This window comes from Haliaeetus albicilla, chromosome 2 (genome assembly GCF_947461875.1).
Source record: "Haliaeetus albicilla chromosome 2, bHalAlb1.1, whole genome shotgun sequence".
Classification (NCBI taxonomy): Eukaryota; Metazoa; Chordata; class Aves; order Accipitriformes; family Accipitridae; genus Haliaeetus; species Haliaeetus albicilla.
Genome location: NC_091484.1, coordinates 54,752,469 through 54,775,712, shown reverse-complemented (window position 1 = coordinate 54,775,712; position 23,244 = coordinate 54,752,469). Strand labels below are relative to the sequence as shown.

Genomic DNA, 23,244 nt, shown 5'->3' with positions numbered 1-23,244 from the left:
TAGAAACAGGGTAAGTGTTTACATCTATATTTAACACTTGTTTCTTCAGAAGTCCCTCGACTACGGGGAAAGGCTGGTTGGCAATTGAGAAAAGGTCAGTGACAGCTGACAATGTTGGTGACAACAGGAGTGAAAGGAAAAAGCTACCCCGGGTTATCAACCTTTTATATGGGCTGTAATATATACCCAGAAAAACTGACATCAGTAGCACTTACGGGAGGTAGGAATGACAGATGAGCTAGTTGGGAGGCACAGAATTTGTCCGTCTTTACGTTGCTGCTTCACACAGAGTTTACTTGGTTCTTGACTTGATGGAGGAGACTAGAAAAGACAGGTCAAAAGGCTCAAACATGACATTGGCTGCCTGTGGTATCTTCATGAGCTGTTGTGGCTAAATCCCAGCTGCGCTATAGAACGTGAAACAAACTTTGTTATTGGTTCCTTTTCACTCTTGGTGTACTACTTAATACAGGGCCTTGTGAAAGAGCCTCCACAGGCCAGCTGACGTTTCTTGCACAAGGCTTGAATAGAAGGGATTATCCTCCATTTAGCTATAGGCTTTATGCTCCCTTTACGTTGGACTTGGTGCCTGTATAACAGATCTTAGCTAGGCTTCATTTAGATAGTCTACTGTCTTTTAAGATGAGATGTTAATATAATTCAGAATATAACCAAAGATCACCTAACAGCAACTAGTTATTAATAGTGACCTCCTTTCTTGGATCAAATGATGTTACCGACAGCATCAGTCCAAGTTGTGTATGTAGGGGGATGTATGAACTAACACACCTGGGCTAGTTCACTGGTGAAATTCCTTGCATGTAGAAAGGAAGAGTGCAGATTTGGAACCTAGGCTTCCTGGATTTTAACAACATTTTCCGTGACAGTATAGTATCTAATTTTGGTTGGGGACTGATAGGAGCTCAACATACAGCAAGCATACTTTCCTTTTTAACTTTACAATATAATACTTGGCACTGAAGTATAGTATTCTAATTAAATGATTCTAAGTGTGAAGATAATTCCATAGATTATTGTACTGTCTTTGTTACAATAACGATTGGCCTCTGACCGGTCCTTTCAGATTTAAGTATCAGTGCATTACGAGATTATCATTACTTGGAAGGTTAAATCATTTCAATTTTTAACGAATATGGTACATCCATTATCTAGACATAAGTTAAATAACAGATGCTGCTACTAATTTGGGCTAATCTGGATGCTTTTGTAATAGTTGATTTCTTTACCAAACATAAAAGATGTAATAAACTACAATGTACTTTAAACAATTTTGGCAAGGAAAGAGCTGGAAGACCACCTTCTCATAGACGTGCTAGCTGTAGAAAAGAACCTTTGACTGAAAAATCATTGAAGTCAGTAGGTAGAATAAGAAGTGAAAAGCTCCCAGAACTATCTGAGAAACTACAGGAACTAATCAATGAAATTAACTGGGCTGAAGTTTCAAATGCAAGTATTTGAATAGAAGATAATATAACATTTCCTTAGGTTAGAGATGAAAACTATTTGGAATTTGAAGCTCAAGGAAGAGAAAAAAATACTTTGAATGAGCTCAAAATGTCACTGGATGAATAATCATAGGAAAAAAGATGACAAGAAACTGATAAACAAATAAACTACATCCTGAAGGCTAGAAATGCCCAAAATGAACTACTGGACCTGGAAAAGGAAATAAAAAAAGACCCCCAACCCAGGAAGTTTCTGAATTTTGACACATAAACAAAGCAGAGTAACTAGTTATGGCTTGCCAGCTGCTGCATTTCATTATATCCATGGTTTTTGGCCCTCTTCTGTTAAAAGATAAATTACTCAAAGAACCTTACATATACCACAGTGTAAATGTGAGTTACCATGGAGCATCTGACAGGGAATAACTTGCTCTTTTGCAGCAAATTGCTTATCTGTTCAACCCCTATTCATATTCACCTCTACAGCCATTTAAAACAAGGTGAACAAGGAAAGAAATGACACTATTATATAAGAAAGATGAACTCAAGGTTAGAGGTAATCTAGGATATAGCTCTAATGCTAAATAAACATATATCCACTTTAAAAAAATAAGCATGATGTTAATGACATAGTGATATTGACAATAGTAGAGCTTTGCAGTAATGCAATAAGGATTTTCAGTTTCAAAACCTACTGAAGCAAGACTTAAGCATAAGTAAAAAGCAATAGCTCAGCATAAATGAGAAAATCAGGGATCTTAACTGCTACAAGCTAAGACTTGTAGTGTATCAAGGCTTGTAGTGTATACAGGCTTCACCTGTACCAGGCTGCAAGAACAAACATACAAATCATAACATTCTTTGGGTTATTTGCTGGCACTGGGAATACGAACTACAAATAGACAGCAGTGAACAGAATGATCATATATGGTCAATATGACATGTTCTTCTAATTACTGACATAGCATGATACATTTCAATGAATGAAATAACAAATTGGAACAGGTAGTGGGACCATATAATCAAACATTTAGGAGCAACTTGAGGAACGCTGCTACTACTAATGTACCTGAAGAAGTGATCAGAGGAAGCCTGGACATACTATCTGATCACAGAAAGGGTAATAATGCCCAATGGCTCAAAGCAATACAGGTGTGAAAAGGCATGTAACAGCTATGAAAGACCACCAGAAAAAAAAAAAAAAAAAAAAAGCGCGATGTTTTCTAATTACCTCAGGAAGGTAAATAGTAGGGAAGGAAGATCGGTGAAAAACCAACCAAGCAGAACCTCCCAGTATTGGTAAAATGTTGTGAAAGGGTGGTATAGACTTGTAGGAAACATCTCTAGTTTTCTTCCCTTCCTGCCCCTTCCTTCCTTCCTTCCCCTTCTGTTAAAACCTGCTTATCTATGTATCAGCCAAGGAAGACAACTCTTTAATAATCTTCATGTAAGACAGTAGTTGTGAATAGCTTCAGGATGTACATTAGAAAGCTTCCAAACATCAGAGACGTTTTTGAACAGTCTCCAAGAAGAAAAGATGGTGACAAGAAGATATAGTTGTTGTGAAATGCAACTTGATATTCTTCTGAATAATAAACAGTGGCAGAAAACAAGATACAATTATCTTGGTTTGTCTTAATTTTTTTTTTTGCTATAGTTATTCTGGAAGTATTAGTCTAGTTGCCTACCAATAAACATATGAAGTACCACCCTTCCCTAAGCCCTCCAAAGGCCATTAGAGAATGGCTTTATGGAATTTTTTAAAAACATTTCCACTATTAGATGTTACAGTTTATTCAAACAGAATCTATTTGTTGTGAGGAGATAAACAGGGATAGGAAATCACTGTTAGGCTTTGGCAACTATATTGCTAAAAAAAGCAAAATTTAAAATTTTATGTGATAAACAACTGGACAGAACGTAACCAATGTTCTCTCAAAAATTTAATATCAATCTGAAGGAAGATGATTTTCTTCAAAATAAAACGTGACATAATTTTACAGCATGTAAGTTTAAAAGAAACTTATCTTCAACTGCCGCATTAATAAATCCATATGAATATAAATAATCTGATTTAATCACATTTGTCATTTCCAGTTACAGTTTAGCAATTACAAGCAAAAACAAGTTACTATGCTAAAGTGATTTTTTGTCCTGGTCTAAATGTTGAGCCAACTTGTCCTCTTCTCTTCTTGGGATTCTGAAAATTATCATACCTGGAAACAGAAAAAGATATTAGCAAATTCTTATGAAATGCCTTTGTTTGCATATGCCTCTTCAAATGCATGTTAACGTAACACAAAACTACAGATGTTTAAGTATGTTTTTACAGAAATGAAGAGTGCATGTCTGCTGAGACCTGGGGACCTGGAGGAATTTTCATCCACAAACCTAACTCAGAGAGCTCTTTGCTCTGCTTCCCTTTTTTTAAAATTTTTGGGGGGCAGCGGGGAAAAGGTGGGACAAGGAACAGAAATGAACAGGGTGGTATGGACTCCTGGGAAGCATCTCTCATTCTCCTCCTTTCCTGTCCCTTCCTTCTCTCTTTCCCCTGCTGTAAGACCTGCTTATCTATGTATCAGCTGAGGAAGACAACTCCTTAACAACCTTCATGTCAGAAGAACCCCCTGACGAGATCACAGAACATCCTCATGCCAGTTTCCAGCTTTTTCACTCCAGTCATCTCCCAAGTCTAAGGAAACACATTCTGCTTTTCAGTATGTTTACAATTCTGCAGATTATTGCCATTTCCCAAACATGGCAGCTACAAAGACCACTACAGAGAGTCAAACCCCAGCAATTTGAAAATATGAGGGGCTGCTACTCAGAGGGAGCAGGAAGGACCTAGCTCTAAGTCTTAAAGAATCGGTGCCTCTTTGTACTGGTATAGCTTTTAACATAATACAAGGGTTTTCTGGTCTGTGATTAGAATTTCTAGGTCTTACTTTAATAAAAACAACAAAAGACAATGCACTGTAAAAAAATTTTCCCTTTCCCAGTATGTAATTTAATATTTTTGAAAAACATTGCTGTCAGAAGCTATTCAACTCCGCTGCCATTCCCCACATTAAATAACTATTGTGTTTTGGATGAATAAGGAATGTGAAAAGACCAAATCTTCACTGGATTCACAATTACTAAAAAATTTAATACTTACAGTTCAGTAAAATTCTTCCAGTCATCTTGGCTAATGGATGGTCTTATACCCTCAAGTGCAGTCATCAGATTGGACTGGGTAATAATTAAAGTGTTCTTGGCAAGCACCGACTGATTAAGGGTGCTGTCCTCCTTGAAAACAGAACCATAAACAGACAACAAAAAATTACCACAGAAACATAGTTCCATGAATATCAGTAACTCTGGAACCTCCTCATTATATGTACAGACAAATATATTATAAATACAGTCACAACTTCCCCCCCTGCCTCCATATTAATAACACAGAACTAACTATTTATTTATATGAATGTTAACATCTGGCTTATTTTCCTCAAACTAGGTATTGTTTATCTTTGCTATTTTTGTTACATTATATTTAATATTATTGCAGAAATTATATATCCAAATACCCAGAAGTGTAGGAAACAACAGAAAAGTGTTAAGACTAAATAATCAAAAAACCTGCCATACTCCATTCTTGCTTCTGTAATTAGCTTTAATAGCATTGATTTCTGTCCTCAGGTGCTCTATTTGCTGCTCCTGGTTATTTTCCAGGGAGTCTTCTTGAGAAGCTGTTCTAAGCATTGAAGGTTGTGATGATGCTGTGTCTCTCTGAGTCACGCTGGTAAAATCGTGAGTTACGGAGTTTGGTCCAGACAAACACAAAGAGCTCTAAATTGACCACAAGGAGAAATACATTAACTCATTATGGATCCAAAAGAGCAACTCCACCATTAAGATTTAGCCTACAATTCAGTACAAACTTGCCCCTGCTGGCAAAAAAGAGTACTTTCTCTTAAAAATATATCACATACATAACTTTTTGAACGAAAGATTTAGGTTAATTTGCCAAGGTGTTTGGGGAAAAGTACAGATTTGAAAATTAAGCGGTTTATGTTTGGAAAAAATCTAAATATTTTTGCAATGGCCTATCTCAAAAAGAATAAAGGTCTACTAAGTCCACTGTTTTATTTACATATGAAAATCAGTGGTTTGGAAATCTGGGCAAGTTTATGTAGTTAGCTTTGGAATGACTCATCATTTAAATATTCATCACCTTCAAATTCTCTGTGCACTTGATAACATACGCAACTTGCAAGTTCAACAACTTTAAGATATCAAAGTCCTCATAGCCTTGCTGAAGAACTTTCAGTCAGAGGAAAACCAAAGTCCCTAAAGATACATTACTTGAACACTATCATCCATAATGCCAGATGAAACATACAAAAGCACCTTAGCAGTCAGTAATTAGTTCTCCAATGTCAAAATAAGTTGGTTTTGGTTTTAAGAATCAATGCAAGACAGTTTTGAAAACAAGAGTCTAACAACTTTGATAACTACTTTGATAACAGTTCTACAACAGATCTTGAAAATGAATGTCCCATGGATCACACGCAAACTCTGAAGTCATCTGTTCACCATAAGGAGCTCGGAGGCAGCATATTCTGTTTTGCTTACCTGTCAGCCAAGGGAGAGGATCTGGCCAGCTGATCACTATGCAGGTGCTGGGTAGCTAACCAGCCCATCCCTATCTGCAAGCTAGCCAGAGAACGTGCTGCTTTCTGTGCAATGTGATACCACCACAACAGGAATTCTGCTTACTAAGAGCAACAATGGAAGCTAAGGTTTACTTCGGTTATTTACACAATTCCTTGGTCAGATTATTCCATTAATGCACACTCTACTGGCAACTGAAAAATGTTTCTTGATTCTTAAGATTATGACTTAATTCTTGAAAGCTGGATGGTCATTGTTTAGTAATAAAACTAAGTTAAATAAAAAAAAAAAACTACCAAAAAGTTGAAAACTGTTTTAGTAATAAACTTTGGAAGGCAACAAGCCTAGAGCAGACAGTAAGATCTAGTATGAATGCAGTTTGCCTGACTGTAAAGTATTAAGCAGTATTTTGGGATTTTGATTTTAAAGTCCTGCAAAGTTGCAGAGAACTCCATATTGTATTTTGTCAGATAACATCCCTCCATCTTCTTCGCTACTGTGGACCACAAGGTACAGGATGAAGACAGTTTGAAGGACAAAGCAGACATAAGTGTATTTATAAAACCATACCATTTGCCTAGTTCAGTTTTTCTGCTTCACAACTGAAAATTCAAAATATTGAGTAATTTACCAGTTCTGAAGGAGTTCCATTTCCCAGCTCTGATTCATAAGAGCTTCCAAAATAAAGACGATACATGTTGGATCTTGGATCTTCAGGAAGCAAGTCAGACATGTCTAAAGAAATAAGAGATTGCTCTAGCCCTGCTTCTCCATCTGTTGCTGAATCATCTGAGCCACTGCTGTGGTTTAGAAAAACCATGGAAGAGAGACTGAAGTCACTATCAGAACTAGAACCAAAATCCTGTGACAAAGAACAGAACATTAGCAGTGTTACCTCATAACTAATTGCGATCTGAAATACATTTAAAAATTTCATGTGCAGTGTAAATGAAAGTATCAATTTACATTTGATTTTAGTAATCTGTCTTTCTCTGGGAGTATATTTCCAAATATTTTGCTAAGAAAAATCCAATGCCTTTAAGCAGAACCTCTGTCTTCATGCTAGAAAAATAATTTGAGGAGATAATCTTAAGGTTTTATTTGTTTGGTTTGAACTGTCTCACTCACTCACTAACAGCAAGTGTTGGGAAATGTCACGTACATTTTCTGTTGTAGCACTGTATCACTTCTGTCTCAACCATTCCCTCCAAGCAATTTAGTATCCTGTGTAAAGTGCTCTAGGAGATTGTGGTGAGTCTACTTTTACAGCGCCTGATTGCTGTACTCATCTTTAGTCACAGTCAACACATTTTCAGTGCTGATGTGGAAATCACAGTTGTTGCTTTAGACTGGTGTCTGCAAACCTTTTTTGGTTGTACACCCCTATCAGTAAAAAATTTCTGAGCACACTCCACCAAATATATGCATATTTACTTATTTGTAGTTTATATACATGTACTATTTGAGTTCTAATCTTTTCTTCCTGTACCTCAATGGATTGTCTTGTGTAACCATGTGGGGTGGGTGCACACCACTCTGGAGACCACTACCTTAGACAATGGCCTCCTCTAATGACAGATAACCATCAGGTATCCTTACAACTACTTACTTACTGATGCTACAAGTGAAGGGATTATTAAGGAAGATATGCTGGAGATCCCTCCCAATACTGAGTTGCATCCCTTGGTAACAACTGGGGCAAAAAGAACCCAAGAGGTCTCCTTGCTTTTGCACCCCTGACCCAACTCTTCCCTTTGACCTCTGAGTGGTGGAAGCCATGCCCACCCCTTTCCAGCTAGCACCAGAAGACAGGCATGAAAAATGTGAGGAGAGGTGGCTGAAAAGAGGCTAAAAGCGGAAAGGACCTGTCAGTCACATGGGTATAAACCAAGGGTGGGATCCTGTACCTTGGAAGTGCAAGTATTAGCTGGTGCCTGGAAGATGAGCCAGACCAGGCCACTTCAGATATCAGCATTCTCTTTCCACTTCTCTCCTGACCTCAGATCACACTGAATCTGTTGGAACAACTCCACAAACCCCACCAATTCCTTGCTTCCTCCATCATCCAAAATGTGCCACCTCAAAATTGAATTTGCTAGCTGCTCCTAAGAAACTCTGAGTGGGATCCCCCTATTGATCTGTCAGTCATTCCTCATAACAATGATAAACAGATTTGGCTTACATAAATCTATTTAACATTAAACACCTATCATAAAATGAAAAAAACTTGTATTTAAGAAGTATTTAAACTATTTGTTACATTATTCTTGCAGTTTTCTGCAAACATATTAAGATTTTAATCCTCTGTATATAAATATAGGAAAACTAAATCTTATTAAACATAATTTTGCTAAAAAAACCCCATGGATAAAATTAGTACTTTCAAACATATCAAGGTCAAAATAAAAAAAGGAGAGGCTTCTTTTCTATCAGTTTTATTTACCTGTGTTAAACCTGAACCTAAATTAGTATGGATTGCCTCTAACTGGGCATTGTACAATAAAGCTTTTAGGTCAGCCCCTGTGAACCATTCTGTTTTTGCTGCCAAATCCTGGAAGTCCACATCGTCTGCCAAGGACAGGGAATGACTGAGAGCATTTAAGATTTCATAGCGTGAATTCTGTAAAAAGGGAGAGAAAAAAAAAAAAGTCAGTAAAGCAACTTGTTATTTTCCTTGTCCTGATTGCTAGATAGTGCTTTGGCCCTGTCACAAGCAACTTCCTATCTGAGGGAGGAAGAATCTTTTTTAAAGAAGTTACTATCCTAGTAACATATAGGACATACTGTACAGTAAGCAATCTTTAAAATATAGGCATACATTTTGTTACACTTTCTTGAAGAGCCTAAAAGAAACTGCACCAAATGCAGTATACAGAGAAATATATTTCTCTAAATATCCAGTTAATATCTGGGATATTTATATAGGAAATATATAAAAATATGAAGGTGAACTCTGCTACTCATATGTCCTTTTGCAAAGAAAAGTGTAACAAAAGTGAAAAACTTCTGTTTACCTGAACGATCATCTTCTAAACAAGAAATTAAAAAAACAAAAGAAAAGGGGGGGACGACAGGGAAAAGAAGTATATCTGTGTTCTTAAGGCACAGGACCATCTTCTTCACGTGTGTTTCAGAATTAAATGATGTGGTATTTGTTGTATGCGCCAACTAATCTGAAAGTAAACAGCACTAATTTTTTCTCATAAAATAGGGAATCAGAGACACACATTGTACAGCCTCAAAGGCCTGATCCAAAACCCACTAAAATCAATGGGAAGCATCCCTTTCCTAACCAGTGACACATCTGACTTAAAAAGAGCCTGAATATTCCAAATTAAATGTGGGTAAAGAAGAGTGGGATCAACTGAATTCAGAATAAAACTGCTCTGAAAACTTCAGATATTCAAGAGTTGGGTTGGGAATGGCTATGGTTCATCACTTCAAGCAAACAGCAGATCCACTGGACTCATAATTCAGAGAAAGATGCAGAACATGATAAACACTACCCCTGCATCCAATTTCTTTCTGCAGACTAATTTCCTTTTTTAATTTTTCTTTTTTTAAATCAGCTATATCCACAGGAATTTTCATCCTGAAGACTGTGGTAAACAGCCTTCTCTTTCCCCAGTTTTATGCAAACACATTGACACTAAAATCAGTGAATTTATACTGTTGTATAACTGGAGCTGGGCAATCAAGTCCACTTTGTCCAGGTTTGAAATGCCACTGAATATAAAGAAAATGAGAATAAAGCCCGTTAGTTTTTTTTTACCCTTGCCTCTCATGTAAGATGTTTTGTTTCCTCACCTGATCAGGAGGTGGACAGTACAGGCACTTATCCAGTCGACCTGGCCTTAACAAAGCAGGATCAATCAAATCTGGGCGACTAGTAGCAGCCAGCACATAAACCCCTTAGGAAAATGCAGAAAAATATCATTAACATCTGCTAAACTTTTGCATAAAAAGAAGCACACAGATGAATTACTACCTTGTAAGCCTTCCACACCATCTAACTGAGTCAACAGTTGGTTAACCACTCGGTCGGTAACTCCTGTGTTGTCATGACCTCGGCGAGGAGCAATAGAATCAAACTCATCAAAGAAAACGATACAAGGCTTAGCTGCCTGAGCTCTAAAAGGAAAAAAAAGAGGCAATATTTAAATTCTGTTTAAGTTTGGGTCACAGGTAAAACTGCTTAGAAATATTAAAGGTAACTGCTTTTTGCTTCAGAGAACAGTTATCTTTAATGAGAGAACAGAAAATCCGTTTTCTGTAGAAATGAAGAGGTTCTGAAGAATTGGATTACAATGGAATCACTGCTCATTTTTATGACATACCTTGCACTCACTTTATAATTTCTGAAGTACTCAACTGTGTTAATATACATGAAAACTCTAAAATCCAGTCACAGCAGATGAGGTCTTGGCTTATGTACGTCTAACACAAAAACTGCCTATGCTGTAAACTACACGAGAAGCAAAGGCTATGTAGGATATGTTTATATTAGTTAGCATTGAGGATCAGTAAGGGTAGATTTGTAAAAACAAAACAACTGGCACCAAGGACCTCAATACCAAGTCTAGTATGATCCTCTGTACTGAGCATTCATTACTAGCTGGAGCACACTCGACTGTCTCCTGGAATCATCTGAAAGGAATTCAGCATGTGTTTTCCAAGACAGTTCTGTGATGTGAACCAATGCACTGTAAATGGAGAGAACTGGGAGTTCAGCTTCAAAAGCGCTCTCCTAATCCGAGCCAAAATGCTCATTTTTTAAAGAACGACAGTCAAGTTGAACTTGCCAAGATCTGAACATCTGGTTCGGCACATCTAATCATTTTGGATGCTTTTGTGATCTGATGCCATGTCTCTCCTAGGACAACAAAATTATTTCTTGGAGCTTCAACCAAAAAAATTCATCGATAACATCACAAATCTTTACAAAGCCAACCTGTTAAAGATATCTCGAACTGCTTGCTCACTTGCTCCAATGTATTTGCTGAGCAGCTCTGGTCCCTTAAAAAAAAAAATCAGAAAAGAACATTCATGATATATTTCTTAGTTTTAATGTGTAATTCAACATCAGCATAGATTTTATATACTAGAGCATTTTCTTGTAACCAAGAGAGTGGCATTTCTGAACAGAAGAGCCGAGGGGTCTAGATAAGCCAAAAGAAGCTTTTAAGCATTCCAACTTACTTTAAAGTAATAATTTCCATTTTACTACAACAGAACATGTGTTACAGTATCACAAGGCAATGGCTTACACTGTGTTTTGAAAATATGTCTAAAATGCATTGCTCAACTTCATTGTCCAGTGGAATGAAAATTCAGGATCTTTTTATAAAAAATGGAAAACTAAGAACATCTAATTAAATTTTATAATTCTGCCTAATGAATAATTATACAAAAAAATCCCCCTCAGTAATAAAACTGTGAAGTTTCAGAAGTCAGATGGTGGGATATCCAGAGACATACCAAATTTTAAATACGAGTTTCTTTCTGTGGTATTTTGCTCTCACAAGCACATACTCACAGGTATTATGTTAAGCTATTTCATTCAGTTAATAAAATGAATCAATGAATCTTCAAAATCTTGCTACCTTGATGCTAATGAAATTCATTCCACTCTCTCGAGCAACTACTCCTGCTAACAGTGTTTTTCCTGTTCCAGGTGCTCCATACAGCAAGACTCCTGATCTCTGTCGTACGGGCAGGTTTGCAAATAATTCTGGATACTGGAAAAGAATTTCAACAAGACATATTCTAAAATACATAATTATTCTGCAGTTACTGTAATATCACTGACTAATGTTGATTTTTGCCTAAACAGAATGAGTCTAATTTCTTTTATCCACATTATTATCACAAGAGCTTATCTGGATTGTTGTTAGTTTACTTGAGGCTGAAGTGGTTTCCTAGGCTTCATAGGTACTTAAAATACAAACAAGTGGTATCTTCTGCCAAGAGGGAACAGGACAGAATAGGGATGCACTAGAGCTTTATAATGTCCATAATGGTACTTCTAAATTCCTATTTTAATCACCGATTGATAAGATCAAATTACATAAGTATACCATAAAAGATTCTTTCCCATTATATAGAAAACTGTTCAGTCATTCTCTTAAGACTGAAATAGATGGCTCATCTCAATGCTGGAAGTTTTAAGCAAGGCAGAAAGGCCAAAGTAAAATAAAGAGGAATTGATGGACTGGCATTTATCCAAAAGAGAATACTCTTGTAGCAGAAGCACTGCAGAAAACAGCTGGAAATGTTATTTTTACAGAGCCTAATCACAAACCCTGCAACAGAGACTGTAGCAAAGATGATATTAGCAATACTGCGATATTCGAGAGCAACACTTGATCTGTACAAAAGCACAAGCTATTGCCTTTTGTATTTGGAAGAGAGAAGAAGGAGAGAGTTTTCCAGTAGCTGAAGACAGCTGAAGACTGGGAAGCTACAAAAGTAGCTTAAAACCATACCTGTCACCTTTCTGTTAAATACCGTGTCACACCTTAAAAATAATTTTTCCCCTACTAACATTATGTACAAAATTCAAGTAACTCATTTAAAAGAACTGGGTACCTTTGCAGGTAACATGATGGTATCCATGAGTATTTGCTTCACATCTTTTAAGCCACCAATCCTGTCCCAGCCAATGTCTTTAGGTTTATGAAGGTTGACATTTCTCAGAGCTAATGGAGTAAAATCTTTTAGAGCTTTCTGAAAATCCATAGTTGACAGATTCAATTCTGCTTAAAAAAAAAAAGAATAAAAAACCCTGAAAAAAAAAAAAGAACACACAGCCTACCAGTAACAGATTCCTCACAATATATAGCAATTAAATACATTTTAAACATAAAACATAAAAACTGGCTTTTTAGTACTGTATTACTCCACAGGTTCTGGATAACAGAAGTAAGAATATGAAATAAGAGATTTTGTTGTCAACATACCACCATTTGGAAATGCATTCTGGTTGGAAACACAAGCATGAATGGCACGATCAACCAGCATAGTAAAATCTCTAGCAACAAAACCTTCTGTTTCCTTTGCAATACATTGGAGGTCAAGATCAGAGAACTTCCTTATATCAGAATTCATTTTCTTTTTTATTATGGAATACAGCATTTCACACCTTTGCTTCTGAAAAATAGAATTGTGCAGCAAGTGTATACTGAGTTTACTATTTATATGGATTTTAGAAATTCAGAAAGTAAATACATGAGAGTTACTAAAATTTCCTTAAATATTTACATGTTACCAAACCTTCAAATAACAAAATCTGAGAAGGCATGAACATAAACAAAAGTTAGTTCTTTGGTGAATTTCAATAAATTCACCAGTTTTGTAACTTTAAATGTTTACCTCGCCACAGCTATCTTAAATCCAACAGTAATAATGAAACAATCCTCCACCCCCCGATTCTACTGTTATACACCCATTTTTTCTGTTTCACAGGAAAAGGAACATCTTTCATTTTGCTGATATGAGTAGAATATATTTGAGATGAAATATATTGCATTAGATAAAAATACATCACATAATTTAGTATCTTTTGAGATTCTGACTTTTCCAGTGATGTCTCATCCTTATTCATGTTATTAGTATTAAAAATGATAAAAGCAGACTTGCAGGAAGTGGGAGAAAGCTACACTCTATCTAATGCAGAATCTCCGCCTCAGTGGCCTTCAATTGCTAGCCTGTGACAGAAGACAAGCAGACAGGAACAACTCGTGTTAAATACAAATGAGTTGCCAAGTGTGTCATGTCATTAATGCATGCACAGGTACAAAGTGTCTGCTTTCTCCTGCAATGAAGTTATACTGTTTATTCTTCCCTCTATCCTTCTTACTTTTCAAAATGGACTATATTCAAAAGTAGAGGGATATAATTAGTATAGAAAACCAGCTCAAAACCTTCCCATAGAATTAACATTCAGTTTTAATAACATTTTTAAAATACATGTTCTAGGGACATACTTATTCCTCTGAGCAGTGAAAAAACACACTTAGGTTTAATCTCATTTATCTAACTGTAGTGACTTACATATTTTTCAAAGCTGCTCCTCTAGAATCCCCTTACAGGTAACAAGGAGACATGCATATCTCACCCATGTTAGACAACCTGACTTGTTTTACGTTGAACTGAAATGTCCTCTGAATACACCCTTCTCTTGCCACTGAAGATGAGAGTGGGGCCAACTGGGAGTTTTCACTGGATTACTTATATCTGTCATTATAAAATTTTAAAAGAATAAAAGTTCTGAGGTATTTAAGTATCATGAAAGAACTTCTAAGATTTCTAGATTTTTTCTCATCTTTGGGTGTAACCCAATATTTTTGCAGCTGTTCCAGTACTGTATTTGAGGCTGCAGGGAAGGCAAACAACATTTTCACCATTTTACCTGAATTTACCTGATCTGGAGATCGGATACATTTGAAGCACTGAAATATGTGAGTTCCTTGAGCTGAAACCAGGGAAGGATGTAGGGAATGTTCAGACTGACTTGTGGCAATTAATGCAATCAAACTCCCCATGGAAATAATTTCTTTTATGAGATCTTTCAAAACTAAACACAGAAGACATTGCTCCATGAATTGTAAAATAACAAAAGATTCTGCATTTCATAATAAACATTTCTACTGTACTGGAGAGCAGCAATAGGGCACACAAAATTTAACATCTTAATATATACTTGGTTTATTCCCATGTTTACAGGCTTTTTCTTAAATTAAAAAATATGTATAATTATTTTTTCTAGGACAGTACATTCCATTAATAAAATGCCATCAGAAGTGCTCTTTAAAAGCTAAATTTGTAACATCACTGATGATATCTACCACAGGATAGTAAATGTGGATTTTTTTTGTCCACTATGATCACTGTTCTAGAAATATAATTTCCTCCATGCAAACAAAAAAGGGAAAGCTATAAGAATTAAAATAGATGCTAAGCCTAGACAATAAGCGATCTAGGAAAAAATAATATATGAAAGTCAAAGAAATTATGGATACAAGGTAGATCTTCAAGGAATAATCTTTAAAACTCTAAACCTCTGTTGTATGCATTATACCTGTAAATAAAGTAATAAAAACCACAAACAATTCTACAAGTAACGTAAGTGCATATTTTTAAAAAAGTAATGATAGTAAGATTTTCTGAACTTCAAAAGTAATTTAATAAAAAATTATGCTAATGCCCTCAAACTCAGCTAAGAAATGGAAGATTTTTTTTTGCTCTGGCTTTAATTTTACATGAACAGAGTTGAATACACCTAAAAAAAATAAAGATATTAATCTTGATCATTTAAATTTAATTTTCTTTTGCAACTTATCACTGTCTAGATTCTAGGGAATAAAAAGGAACCATATATAGGATATCAAACTACAATTGATAATCTTATTTTTAAAATCTGTGGATTATTACATTGTAAAATAAAACAGAAGTTCTACAAAGCATACCAAGTAGGGTGATAAAGAAGTTAGTACTCAGCTAAAAGAAGCTGGTTCTAAACATCAGTAAGTATCAAATTTAAATATCTCTGTAATTATAAATAATAATTATGGAAAACAGGATCAATTTTAATTGTATATCAATTATAATACTGATCTTATAAATAATTATCAGTTAGAGATTCATCTGTAATTTCTAAGCAATTGCAACATATTTGAGTGCATGAACAATATGAAAGGGAACTGAGAAGCCTCTACCACTGGCAGTGATACTGACAACAGGCACTACCAGCAGCAGCAGTGGTGTACGTCATTGGCAATGACTATGCCAAGCTCCAGAGTGGATGATTTTGATTCAGCTGGTGGTCTACAAATGGTCTACATACCATATTTTGTGATTCCCTGCCATGCAATACCACATGGTCCAGAGGCAATAATGATACAGACAGAATTGTCCAGGTAGGACAGTACAATTCAGGTGCAAGAAATTCTAAGTTGCATTGTATTTTTATCCAGACACAGGTAGCACAGCATTACCATAAGCAAGTCTATTGCTTTGAATGGTTTCAGGACTGTTCTCATGTTCTGGTGTAGAAGGGACTCCAACAATGTGATCAAGATCATCCATCAAAAGAATGGATGGTTGTCTCCATGCTGCCTCTAGAAAAGCTTCTTCCACAATTTTCCTTATGTTTACTAATCTTTTTCCTAAAACAGAAATACAATTTTAATGACAAAACATATAAGGAAAAAAATCATCAGACTGACTACATCTTGCTCATGTAATATAACAATGTTTTGATTCGTGTAGCTTAATTTTACTCCCATAAATCCAGGTACCAAGATCAAACCAGAGTCAACAGTCAGTAAGAAAAGAGTCCACATCTTCCATCAAAAAAGTACTAGAAGGATCCACCCATCCTAAAATGAGATTAATCATCTTTCACTAACTACTATAGAAGCCTACAGGTCTAGTTTCTGGACAGTTAAAGACAGAGCAGTATCAGCAACATTCTAAATTAGCTACTAAAGAGTCCTGCAGTTGGTAGAATTTCTGAAAGTGAAGGACCTAGCTCTTTATCAATCTTTCCCTTTTTCTCTGGAGTAAGGAGCTTTGTAGGGACTTAAGCCAAAAGAGTATAGCCATGCAATATATGGGCTCTGTAACAAAACAGCTGAGTATTCTATGCCCCTGTAACAACAAGACTATTTAGGAAAGCCAGTAAATGAAAGAGTAAAAAAAAACCTTTTTTGTCCACTTCCACTTTTGGTGCAAAATACTTATTTCAAACTCACAAAACCTAAGGATTCATCTCATCATCATCTATAATCACGAGTGTTAGATGACTATTGCCAACATACACTAGGTTAGTAAATATGCCATCATAAATCAGGTTTCAGCTGGTTGTTCGATCCTTCTTTGGTGCCTGCGTGATCCTTTCACTCAGTAACACAGGTATCCTTTAACACTTATGATTTGTTAATATAACATTTGTTCCAGCTAGCACAGCTGAAAAAACACACAGTTCAACTTGCAACTTCTTCCTGTTTTGTAACAATTAGAAATAAGCATGACAAGCATGGTTTGAATTTGGTGGTGGTAAGTGGGACAGAAACTGACAAAAGTGTGAAATAAGCTTACAGCAGACGTATTTTCATCAGACTGTTAAAGATGCTCATTGCGGGGCATCAAATATCCTTGCAAAAGCAGTAATAATACTAGAAAAATTATTCAGACTAAATATAAGAACTTCATAATTGTGCTGCTTCATCATACAGCAAACATTTGAGATTAGAAAAAAAATTATCATACCTCTTAACGCTTTACAATCAATTACTTCTACATGAGCATCCAGTCTATCGAATGCTTCTCTGCAGATGGCCTTTGCTAATGTTGACTTTCCACTTCCCTACAAAAATAAATGTGAACCAATGTAAATTGACAGAACTAGTTCCTTCTGTTTCTGTGGAGTTTTTGTCACAGTATACACCAGTTAACAAGCTGGGAAAGCTGTATGCACACTAGTTTTATTCCTCACCAAAAGTATATGTGTATTCTGTTTTTATATAATTTGGTAGAGACCAAAGCCCTAGAGTGAAACAAGTAGAAACAAATTCAGAGTGGATACATCCACTACAGATAGTGTTCTGATTCCACTGAGTTCAGTGTTAAGACATCTGTTAGTTTTAGTGGAATATGGTACTAAATGGATCACTGTAAGAGGCAACAGGAAAATAAGAGTATCAACTTCACTCTCACTTCATGTTAGAACACAGGAGAAAATAACTATATTCTTATCTTCATTCAAATATTTCAGAGACAAGAAGGATTTATTATACTATAAACACAAAGTAGATTAATTCCCCAAGGCAATGAATTGAAATTGCATTGGTAACAATCTTTAACACTTAAATTATATGTGTATTATTTATATATACATACATGAAATATGAATATATAATGCCTACACATATATATAATATAATGTTTTACTGAATTAACTCTAATCAGTTAACTGCTCTTTTTTCAGCTTGTTCTTTAATTCTTTGGAATTCACATGGTATCAAAGAAAATTAAGGAAAACAGCTTTGTAACTATAGAAAACAATCTGGGAGGGTTTGCAAGTAGAGAGTAGTGAAGTGTGTACCTTTCCTCCTGTGAGAAGCACCCCTCCACTTCGCAGTCCCACAGAAATAGCAGCAAGCTTTTGAGATAAAGGACGCCCCAGAAGACTGTGGCTTATATGTTCAAAGGAAGATGTTCCTACTTTGTCCACTCCTCTGCAGAGCAAATAAAACATTAAATGGCCTAGGGTAGCATCAGGACACACAACAAGTAATAGCTTGCAGTATAGTGAAGTTTCAGTGCTGACACATTGTGACATACTTCACATTTTCAAGAAAAAGCTAAAGACAATTCAGTCTGAAGAGACAGCACCTTTATTCTGCAGTGGTGACACAGAGGATGCAGACAGACATTGCAGAACACCCCCACAATGTAAGGGTTATCTAGTCATTGTACACCATCCTAGCATGAGGTAGCTTTCAGAAGATACGAGCTAACCATCTTTTGGGGCTTCATCTATTTGAGTGTCTGAGTAACAACCTACTAAGGAAGGTAACAAATTGGTAAAACATGGCAGTATGCCTGGGTCAGAAAACTTCTCAGCCTTTTCAGAAATAAAGCAACATATAGTTCCTTTAAAGACATCCTTATCCTTCATCGGTCCTAAATCTTTGTGACTTTCGACACAATAGTGCTCCTTTCAGGTCCACAAACAGCAAGGCTATCAGTTTTGTATTTCAACTTTAAACAAAAATGTTGCTCCATGAGAAACAGAATAAAGAAACAAATCCTGGTTTCTAACATCCCTACCACACTACCTCCATATCAGTTCCCATTCCCTCTTCAATCATAATACCCTCAGTTGCCTTTCACAATGCTGATAGCATATTATCACAATGCTCCAAGTCTCTCATGTCCCCTCCTCCCCATCCCTACTTCAAGTTTGCTACACAACACCACTGTCTTACCTTCTACTAACGACCACAGCTTTACATATTACTAATTTATTTGCTGGGAAAGAACCAGCATGTCCTATGGCTAGTTCCAGACTACACTTCTGCCAGTGGCAGAGTAGCCAGAATAACCCAGCAGGTTAACCAAGTAGCTGTTGGGCTTACATTGCATATTTTACCAGTGGACACACCACTCTGCATTTCTCTCCTCAGCTGACAATTCTGATAAAACTTGTAGGAACTAAGTTTCTTTGAGACCCACACTATTAAATGTAGTTAAACAAGTAAATAGGTTTAAGTTACTGTGAGGACTGACGGAGAGACTGCAACATATCATAAGTTTTGCTTCATTTGGAAACCCCAGCTAAAACAACCCCAGTGTCCCTTATTGCTACACACAGGTCTGTTTCATATTATTTAGAAGCACACCAGGAGCCACTGAACTATCAGTACTTCTTCTGAAACTTACACAGTTCTGAGACCTCCCATCCTACAGTCAGACATGGTGAACTTTTCAGTATATGAGTATCTTCAGTCACATGAAGTTTTCTATTCACTGCAGTAAGACTATTCAGAGGACAAAATTAACCACCTACATATACTAGGATACAGTCTGAACCTGACACAAGCCAAAAGATGCAGAGGGTTTTTTTTGATCTGGCTTAGTATTCAAAAAATCTGCATTTCCACCAATACTCCTTTTTTTTTAATTCCCATTCCCATTCCCTCCCATGTTTTCTGCTATGAAAATGTCTCACCCTAAATCATTTAGTTTGTCGTAAGGAAGGTTCCTGTCTGTATCACACATAGGTGGCTGGCTGTCACCATCATTTTTTCTAGTTAGAGGATGTAAAAGAACCTACAACAAAGGAAAGAGTTAGTATTTTACATTAAATATAACTACAGAAGAAGGGTACAGAGGTCACTAGCCATTTTTTGAATTGTGTAGAGAAAATGTTGCGTGTGTGCTTTGCTGAAGCTTATTGTGCTTGAAAGCAAGATGCACTGGTAAAATGGCATAGATACAACTATTCCCAAAATACAATCCGGTGTTTACAGTGATGTAACAACCTATGATTATATGTTAAGGCCAAGGGCTGTTTATACCAGACTACGCAACCCATCATCTCTTTCCCTACCTGTAATTACTTGTTCCTTCTCCTGTGCCCTCCACTGTTGTGCTGGCATGAGCACTTGTGAGGCAGGATAGTGAATCAGATCAGGAGTCTGACCCGGGTGAAAAGTAACCCGACGAAACACCTGGCTTTTTTCAGCTGCATTAATTTTTCAGCCTAGTTCACCGGTGTGCTAGTACGGAAACCTGGGCAAGCAAACAGGGCTAAACAGAGAGGTTCACAGATAAGAACAGGCTGGTAGGAGAAGCTGACACTGCCATTAAGAAATGCACTTCACCCCTTCATCTTAGTACCAGTCACTAGCACAATTTGTAGAAGCCGTGTTGTACTTCTCTACTACCAGTAGAAATAAAGCTCTTGTTTTACTTTTTTTTTTTTTAACAGGAATCCTAAATGTTGCAGAAAAATTCTATTCTAAACAGCCAAAAGAGGGCACCTTAATTCTCTGCTAAAATTTAACTGTACCAGTTTAAAAATGAAAAAATCTTATCCCACTCCTATAACCATAACCCTGGAGTCATGGGCACTGGTTCAACTAGAATTATTAATGGGAACAGTAATCCTAATATTAAATAGAAATAATTATTCTGCTGAGAAAGTAAAGACTGAAGAAACAGGAGGCACAGAAACTACATAAAAGAGAAAGCAGTGTGAGCTTGGTAGATTTGAATGGGGAATATGTCTCATCTTTGTCAGAACAAGCTACTGTTCCTGCCAGATACACTGTGAAGTGTTTTTACAGTGGTTTAGGTATTAAGGGAAAGAACAGCTAAGTATAAGAATAGTATGTTAAACTTGGACAATAGTGACTTTCCTCTGCTCTAATTGGTTTTTCTGAGAGTTTGACATAGACTATGAAATTCAGTGACAAGTGTGGCAAGCCTGGAATCTCACCAATGCCTCAGGCTATAAAATAACATATAAAGAATGCAGATACAATTTAATGATCAGACTGTCATTATTTATTTAAAAAGGGAAACCAAAATATGTTATATATAAAATGCAATACATTTTTAACCAAATATAACAATTTAAATTACTTGATACCTGATACTATGTGATATTTACTTGTATGTTAGTCTTTTGCAGCAAACTGCGACTCAGTATAAAAATATTCTCAGACTTATTTTCTTCAATGTGCGCAGGATGCACTACACTAAGGACAAACTCCTCCACTCCTGTAAAAACCCAAGGAACAACTATTAAAATTCCAGATACATTCAGTTTTTATTCCTCACAAGATGAAACACATCACTGTATTTTGAATTAATACGATATAATCCCAAATGAAAGAATAAAAAAGGTTAATCATAATTAAAGCATAATTCATGCTTACAGTTTCATTGTAAAGAGATATCTATTATGTTAACTTGTGTATAAAGAGATTAAATGGCATATTGCCTAAGTAAATTCCATAATGGACAGTTAAGACAGCTACAGCGCAGGACAGTATTATCCTTACCTTCTTTAACAGACAGATGTATACAGTCTCTGCTTGTCATTATCCATGGGTGATCATCAGTAGTGGAATCCTGCAACCAAGAACTAAATGCAGATTTAACATCATCTTCATGTGTATCTTTATGCTAAATAGGAAAAAGAAAGAGGGAAATAAAACAAAACAAGGTGTTAGTAAGACTGTTTTCCTCCCATGCATGAGGCATTTGTTTCTCTTACAGTAGCAGAGAGATGAAGAAGATATAAACATTTTATTTATTTAGAAAATAGCATTTTGCCAGCAAACACCATTTCTATCAACTGCTCTATGGAAAGCACTTGCCTAGCCATTGCTAGGGCAACAGTTGAATCTTCGACCACCTCTAAAGATTTTATCTTTGGAACACCAACGTGAGGGCAAGGAAAAGCTTTTATTCTTGTTTTACGTACCTGTATTGCCAGATCCAAGAGCACTACTCAGCTCCTGGGTTTGAAAGAGCCCCCAGGGTATGCACCAATATTGACCTGTGACTTATTTTGGGTGCTCACTACACCCCTCTCTTCCCTGTATACCCTGCTTCCTATACAGAGAACCCTGGGTTCATCCAGGTCAGGGGCACCACCAACAAACTTCAACAGGCAGGCAAAGAGACCAAATGACTTACCCCAGATCACCTAGTTAAATGGAATAGGAAAAGAAATCGAGTTGAGATCACCTATCTCTTGGCTGAGTTCCTAATCAAAGAAGTGTAATTCCTGTCTAAAAAAAAAGGGGAATCAACCGAGATCATGTAAGCAGTATTCAGAAAGGAAAATGAAAGTTACCGTCATATTTCTTTCTGCACTGGTCTGGTTTTTTTTTTACAAGAACTACAAAAAATTCAACTGAATTAGAAAGGAAAGGCAGAAATCCATATTTAAAACATACAAAAGCACACATAACTACTTGTTACGATTTTAGCAGATTACTGCCAGAATACTTCTTTTAACTCCAATATGAAAAAATAATGGAGTTCAACCATTCCTCTGTAGGTAAGAAACCAAATTAGAATATTGGGGATAAAGAATAAACCTGCATAAGCCCTGCTAGGATGGGAAGTGCTGTATTTAAAGCTTTGAAGGGCAGCTAACATGGGAAATAATCAGGCCCGTATCACACAGAAACAAGCATACAGTATATTATGAAGAAATACATCATTCCAGAGTTACATCTGACAGACTGTGAGAACTGGTACTAAGCATGTTCTTACTGTCACTCAGAAGACTGGATATGTCTCACTTAGAGGAAAACAGAGGGATTCAATGATATAACTCTAGAAAATTAAATCTTTAGCATGAGGAAAAGAAAAATTAAAAGGAAGCATTAAAAGGAAGTAAACTAAACAGCACATAAAAAACCTATAATAATTTTACTGCAATTGTCTTTCTTAGGAAATCTAATGGGCACTGCAATGTTTGAAGAGTATAAGCATGTCTTCTCCTAGAAGACTTAAAATGGGTATTTCCTCTTTAACTCTATGATTCTTCTTTTTTGTGTTTGTTTTTATGGGCTTAAATGTATACACTTAAATT

At 36.2% G+C, this 23,244-nt stretch overlaps 1 protein-coding gene across 2 annotated transcripts in view; it reads right to left on the bottom strand.

The window, feature by feature from the left end:
* Positions 1 to 3,396: 3,396 nt before the first annotated feature.
* The window catches only part of PEX1 (peroxisomal biogenesis factor 1), a 27,960-nt gene continuing 8,112 nt past the window's right edge, over positions 3,397 to 23,244 (bottom strand). For both annotated transcript variants that reach the window (XM_069775068.1, XM_069775075.1), the window contains exons 7-24: positions 21,698 to 21,821; positions 21,304 to 21,413; positions 19,858 to 19,958; positions 18,229 to 18,361; positions 17,394 to 17,490; positions 16,118 to 16,288; positions 14,543 to 14,697; positions 13,082 to 13,271; positions 12,711 to 12,877; positions 11,726 to 11,860; positions 11,074 to 11,138; positions 10,111 to 10,253; positions 9,930 to 10,033; positions 8,566 to 8,742; positions 6,754 to 6,984; positions 5,097 to 5,297; positions 4,624 to 4,754; positions 3,397 to 3,682 (exon numbers count right to left, since the gene is read on the bottom strand). In XM_069775068.1, coding sequence (XP_069631169.1) covers positions 3,598 to 3,682; positions 4,624 to 4,754; positions 5,097 to 5,297; positions 6,754 to 6,984; positions 8,566 to 8,742; positions 9,930 to 10,033; positions 10,111 to 10,253; positions 11,074 to 11,138; positions 11,726 to 11,860; positions 12,711 to 12,877; positions 13,082 to 13,271; positions 14,543 to 14,697; positions 16,118 to 16,288; positions 17,394 to 17,490; positions 18,229 to 18,361; positions 19,858 to 19,958; positions 21,304 to 21,413; positions 21,698 to 21,821 — 2,520 coding nt within the window. In that variant the 3' untranslated portion in view covers positions 3,397 to 3,597. The remainder of the gene's footprint in view (positions 3,683 to 4,623; positions 4,755 to 5,096; positions 5,298 to 6,753; positions 6,985 to 8,565; positions 8,743 to 9,929; positions 10,034 to 10,110; positions 10,254 to 11,073; positions 11,139 to 11,725; positions 11,861 to 12,710; positions 12,878 to 13,081; positions 13,272 to 14,542; positions 14,698 to 16,117; positions 16,289 to 17,393; positions 17,491 to 18,228; positions 18,362 to 19,857; positions 19,959 to 21,303; positions 21,414 to 21,697; positions 21,822 to 23,244) is intronic.